The sequence below is a fragment of the Akebia trifoliata genome, chromosome 16, assembly GCF_017979445.1.
Source record: "Akebia trifoliata isolate Shusen 1 chromosome 16, ASM1797944v1, whole genome shotgun sequence".
Lineage (NCBI taxonomy): Eukaryota > Viridiplantae > Streptophyta > Magnoliopsida > Ranunculales > Lardizabalaceae > Akebia > Akebia trifoliata.
The window spans coordinates 7,009,233-7,015,617 of NC_141390.1; the positions used below are offsets into that span (position 1 = coordinate 7,009,233).

Below are 6,385 nucleotides of genomic sequence, written 5' to 3' on the forward strand. Positions count from 1 at the left end.
GTTTGTGTTGAGTGAAGCATTGTCATTGTATTATTGGTAGACTTATAAGGAGAAATGACCTATAATGTTGGTGCTAGACAAATAACCTATAAAATTTTCAACTCATGCACTGGGTTCATGAGGGTGTAGGTGTTGCAATATGAAAGGGAGTATGAGACCTATTGATGTATACCTTCCATGACGTGCCTTAGTGGTCTTGATTAATCATGTGTAACATTTAAAATGTTGAATCCAAGAATATTTCTTTTAAAAAATTCAAAAGTTCTACTAAATTGCATATATTCTTTTTTAATCATTCTCAAAATTCTAAAACTAGTAGAAATCCTCGATATATTTCTTGGATGATCTTAGCTAAGTAAGTCATGTTTCCAAATATTAAAGGCTTGGATCTCTCTATTGATCTTGTAATTTCCCTCCAAGATTAACTCGACAAACCAAAGACATACTAGGATCTAGAAGCTTTCTATAGAACAACTGAACTGTATTTATTCTTGAATGTAATTACAATAGACCTAAAGTAGGTTTAAAGAAAATAATCGAAACAAATCCTAATCAGAAGTAAACTCTTAGCTCTTAATTATCTCATCCTAATCAGATCTTAATACATTATTAACTTTACAGTAACTTGAAGAGATTGGAAGGAAGCCTTGATAGAGTAGCGGTGAGGGGAAAGATGAGGAGAGGAGGAGCACTTGCTACTTATGTCAAGAATTATGGTCACCTAAGGACGAGTGGAGGTTCTTGAGCAACACCAGACTCTTGGGCATACGGAAGGGTCTCATGCATGCTTAGCTTCATAATCTCCATAGCTTCTATTAATCTTGCATGAGAACCAAGAGAATAAAAGTGTTACAAAACAAGAAAAGACGTCATTTCAGAAAAAAAAAAAATATTATAAACAGAATAATTAGTACAAAACGCATAATAGTGTGTGAACTATGAAGTGATCACCAAAACAATGGAATCGATAAAAATAAAAAAATAAAACCTAATATTTATGTATCAAAATATCTACTAAGATTGTTAAAACTAAAATATTAGTTTTGTTGGGTTCACAACACACCACCATGCTACAATTCCAATGTCCGTGGCAGCGCACAGAGGTTCTTCAAGATTTGAACCCGAGACATGGTGTTGGCTTTGATACTATTTGAAACTAACCAATACACCAAAAGCATCTAAGCAATAATGGCATGGAAAGTTAAGCCCTTCTAATTAGGATCATGCAAATTTCGCATTAAGATCTTGTAGATGGATATTGTACAATAATTTACTAACTGAACATATATCCAACATGAAAAATATGATCAAAATCAAAACAGAGAACAAGAACATTTTGTTCTCAGAATAAACCCATGGTTAGATGAGAAAACATGATTGGAAAGCTAAATTGGAAGCAAAACTGATTTTGAAACTAAAACAAGAACTATTTTACAATCAAATTATTTCAACAATGGAATAAAAATACCCAAAAAAGATCAAATGTACAAATGTTTGCTCATGAGAAACTCAGAACTTCAAAACCTACTTTCCACATTAATTAATGAAAGATAAAATGTTACTCATGGTTTACTTATAAAACAGATAGAAGGAGCAGATGAACAAAAACCACCATGCATAACCTATAATCCGAAAACCAACCCTAAAAAACAACCCAATTACTTAAATAATTGTTGTCTATTGTTCTGATAGAAGCTTAAATAGTGCTAGAGATATGATGTTTGTAGGCTCAAGCCAGCTAGTTCAATCTGACAATTAAGCTCCAATAAGAAACATAAATCTTTCTAACAAAATGTAAGATATGTGTTACGTTTTCAAGAACTATCACCTCAAAATTCTTGCAACAAACCCTTTTAAGAAATTAATCAAATAATGAGAAGCTTAGATAACTTCTAGAGGAAATCTTGCTAAACCAAAGTTGACTTGGTAGAGTTATGAGTTGATTATAGCTCCTAATTGAAAAATAAACTATTAAAAAATAATGATCCTTCCGATGAAAGTAGAAATTTGTTCATCTAATAATACCAAATTAATAATAGCAAGGGGGTACTTGTCTTAGTGGTAAAACTAGTGGTAGGGGTTTGCACCCTCTAGTCCTGTGTTCTAAACTATGGCCTCTTGATTTATCCCTTTGCACATTAAGAAACTTTTGTGGGGTCAGGGCATGCAAATGTTCCCATTCCAAAAGGGATGTGGGAGACCATTCTTTATTTTGAAAGAAAGACTACCAAATCAAAAATAAATAAATGGTACTTACATTTCAAGTTGGTCAAACAATCTCTTGAATTTCATCATCTTCAATCACTCGACGACCAGCATCCGCATATACATTGTCTTCCACTAGTTCGATATATTGAGCATCAGTACTAGGAATTTGAGGGGTTATCAAGCTATTGATACCAGTTCCATCAGGAAATGACCAATGAACTTTAAATTCCACCGGTTCAAGTTTACAAAAGAATTTCAAAGCAAGTCTTGCTCTTTCTTCACATTGTTCAATAGGGCTCTCAACAAGATGCTTGAATGTGGAAAGTGGGAGTTGAGAGAGGAAAAAGTGTAACATGTCCACAAATAGCTGCTCCATGTGACCATGTAGCTGGCTGATTAATGTGTAGCTTCTAAGATGCCCAAGTTCCATGATAAAATAATAAATGGTATCCATTTCACGTTGTAAAAGGGTTTCTTCTTCAAACATATCACTAGTATGCGTACTGGATTTCACTTTTAATTCTTCAATAATCCCAACTACAAAATGTAAGTGATCCAATTGAAGTTGAAGCTGAGACTCCCCATCCGTAGATTTCTTAAAAGATTGTGAATGAATTTTTTTTACCGATGGTTTAATGATTTTCCTATGGAACCAATGATAGGTGTTGTCCCTATTCATCCACAATTCTTTTGCCATTACACGCCTCATTTTATCATCGTAATTTGTGTCATCCATTTGCTTGTCAATGAAAGAAATGACTTCAAAGGCTTCATCTAATGTATGAATTAGAGAAGCACTTAGGTTATTTGGTAGGAGAATGGTGGCCACTCTTACAAAGACTACCACTAAAAGGCAAGATACTTTGTTTTGATGTATAGTGGATATCTTTGTGGCGATTGACTCTTGAGATGGGGTTTTTTGGGTAAGTAATCGGATGAGATGAGTCGGAGAATCCCTTTTATATTTTAGCATCTGCATCTTTATATCTTCCTCACAAATTCTTTGTATCAACTGTTTCGTATCCATGTAATCAGTTGTGACTTCATTGTTTCTTTCTTCCCTAAAACAAAGTTTAGTGATTTTCCTCGTACATATTGAAGGTATCTTAAATATCCAAAATAAGATAAGAGACAAAGAAGCAATGACAACGTTCAGTATAACAAATACAATGCTCAAATTCCTTGTGCTAATTTGAATGATGGCCAGGAAACCCATTCTAGAGATTTTCAATAATGATAGAATGTGGAGCTTTGACAAACAGGATAAAACCCACGAAGGCCAAGTGTCAAGCTTGGAAAAAGCAGATAAAACACGGAACAAAACTGTTACTTTGATTGTTTCATGCTTAACAGATTTGATTGACAAGAACCATCTGAATATGGTGGCTATACTTCCAACAAGGACAGTGAGAATCTGAGTAACAACAACAATCCACATTGACCATTTATAATCAGAAACTCCACATCGAAACTCTACCCCCTTACGAAGAAAGGACCGTACTGCAGCTTCTGATAGAACTAGTGCACAGACTACAGAAAGAATGGGCATACAAAAGCATAATGGCGTTTCAAGGAGTTCCAATTGAGGGTTATGATTTGTGCAACTGGCTTTGTAAAATGACATCAGTCTATGGTACATAGTTTTACTCTCGGAATTTTGAGGGTCACTCTTTTTTAATAAATCACCAAGTTCAGAAGAGGTTGCAATATTCCAAAGGATACCGTAATCAAAACTAGCCCACAACGCCGTGATCGAAAGTAGCATGCACGACATGACTATCACATGTTCTACAATGAACGAGAAGATCACACCAGTGACCATTTGCATACAAACATTGACAACAACAGTTACTACAAAGATGCTCAAGGAGAACATGTTTGAAAAGCGTTCAGAGTCACTCTGAGTAATAAGAGAAAGAGAGAAAAAACTTGTAGAAATGCAAATTAAGGCAGTACCGCTCAGTTTGGATAGTTGGTCCTGAGCAGAAGGCATTGGAGTGGTAAGATCTACCGGGAGTTTTGAAGCAATTGAAAGAAGAGTGAGTGTAAGGGAATTGATAGAAAAGAACCGACATGGTATCCATGGCTTCCCATGACGTAATCCATGCAATACATCACATAGCATAAGTAAAAAACATACTGAAGTACCTGCTGCCATGTAGAGGCCAATTATCGGCATTGGAGAAGAATACTGATCACCAGACGTTACGTTCAAACAAAAATGTTTTTCCATTTTGCCTTCTTTGTGATCAATAGATGAGTTCAGCCATTCTTCTTCTCCTCCTCTTAATAAATGGTTTGGAATAGGAAGGAGACATGAGGGACCCACAAAGTTGGTAAGTCCACAAAGTTTGTTTTTATAATGAAAGGTCTTTGTTTATTCATTTGTTTAATTATTAAACAAAGTTGCCGCCATTGTTGCATTGAAGAATTCGATGACTTTCTTTTGCATCGAAGACCAAGAAGAGACACCCGAGTCGACTCTGTCTCGGACGACTTTTAAAAACGTGTACCATGTCCAGGGTATGGGTTAATACATGAACTTTTCATATGATGGGATTTCTAGCAACTACGGTTTTAGGAGAAAGGTCAATGGTCTGGGTTAGTTATCTAGATGGCCTTATTTTTGTTTGTCCTTATATCTTATTCTTTGTTTCAATACTTGGTTTCAATTTTTACTTTTATTTTTTTTTATTTTGTACAGTAGGCAATTCAAACTCAAGGGACCATGTTAAACCCAAACACTTGGGATAGTAATTTACACTGTTTTAAAACTCGGCCGAGACAGAATCGACTTGGGTGTCTCTTCTTAGTCGTTCTTTTTCCCCTCTTAATAAATGGATAAGGTAGAGAAACAATACTTGCATTCCCCAAAAAGAAATACTTCCTTCTATAAGCCATCTACAAAGAAAATTGGAAAAATAAATAATCTAATACATATTACCTGCATTTTCTCCTGACATGAAACATTTTTGAGCTAACGTGAATACGCGATAGAGTTAACAAGTTGACTTAATGATTAGCCAGGTTCGTTCCATCGAGTTTTGGGGCTGAGTGTAAGTCATACCTCGTGTGTGTATGTGTGTGTGTGGAAGTCAATTTGAAACTATTAGTGGACCCAAAGAGTACGACAAATGGGATGAAAAGACACAAGTGAGGCAACCGATGGGGGTCTTGGGAGATGCTCCCAAAGAAAATAGAAGTAATCAGCTTCAAAGTTTTCTGTATATTTCACATCCAATAAAACTTAATTAGTAATCATAAAAGAAAGAAAAAGGTAAAAATAAATGAAAAAACCATACCTTTCTTTCTCAAGGATGTAGGCATCATATTCCATCACAAAATGTCCAATGGTCTTGATCAAGAGTTCAATGTGAATTGCTCCCAAAAGAAACAAATTATAGACACCCCAATTTGATTGAACATCTATGCATCGAAAATCAAATCAAAAGAATTTCAATCAATCAAACGGGTCCAAATCAAATCAATCAAGAAAATTAGGTTTAATAAAAAAAAATTGATTTTTTTTGCCTAGCCGTACCTACCAAATGGCCAAGCATAGGCATAGCCTGGCCGTTTGTTACATATAGTCAGGCCATTTTTTGTTCTAACCTTGACTTTGGTGATACTTAAGTTTAATTTACCTTGGACGTACCTAATGTACCACTATGTGAAAACTGAAAAAATTTGACAAGAAAATTTGATGGGCCAAAGCCCCCTAATTTTGGAAATTGAATTTCGACGGTTAATGGCCATTGAAATTTTTTATGTTCCTCAATTCGGCGGCTTAGAGCCATCAAATTTCTCCCATCATCCATTAATTTGACAATTTTAGTCATCGAAAAAAAAGAGTTGATAATGAAAATTTTGACGCCTTGGTCTATCGAATTTTATGAAATTCGATGGCCTTAGTGCATCAAATATAGGATTTTTTCACATTGTGTACATGTAATTCAATTAGATGATTAGAGAGCCCATGTGTGCATGAGATTCTTCCTGGGAAATGACTTCATCTACCCTCTTAAGTTGGATTTTCCTTCCTCGAATCCCCTTTTAATTCCATATTTACCCATACTTTAAATCTTCATGAAATCACGATCTCCTCCAAAAAAGAGGAGTCGGGGAAAAAGGGAAGAACAATAGAAATTGATAATAAATATAAAAAAACAGAGAATAA

General features: G+C 35.0%; 1 protein-coding gene across 1 annotated transcript; it reads right to left on the reverse strand.

Annotated features, from left to right (window-relative positions):
* Window positions 1-525: 525 nt before the first annotated feature.
* On the reverse strand, window positions 526-4,706 carry LOC147382467 (uncharacterized). Its single transcript, XM_086429226.1, has 2 exons — window positions 2,258-4,706; window positions 526-820 (listed from the first exon to the last, which is right to left on the reverse strand). Exon 1 carries the CDS (start codon window positions 4,439-4,441, stop codon window positions 2,270-2,272), a length of 2,172 nt encoding a protein of 723 aa, XP_086285352.1. The 5' UTR covers window positions 4,442-4,706; the 3' UTR covers window positions 526-820; window positions 2,258-2,269.
* Window positions 4,707-6,385: the final 1,679 nt, after the last annotated feature.

What these genes read in the sequence shown, in the direction of transcription:
- LOC147382467 (XM_086429226.1), bottom strand. Translation starts at nt 4,441, where the DNA reads ATGGAAAAACATTTTTGTTTGAACGTAACGTCTGGTGATCAGTATTCT.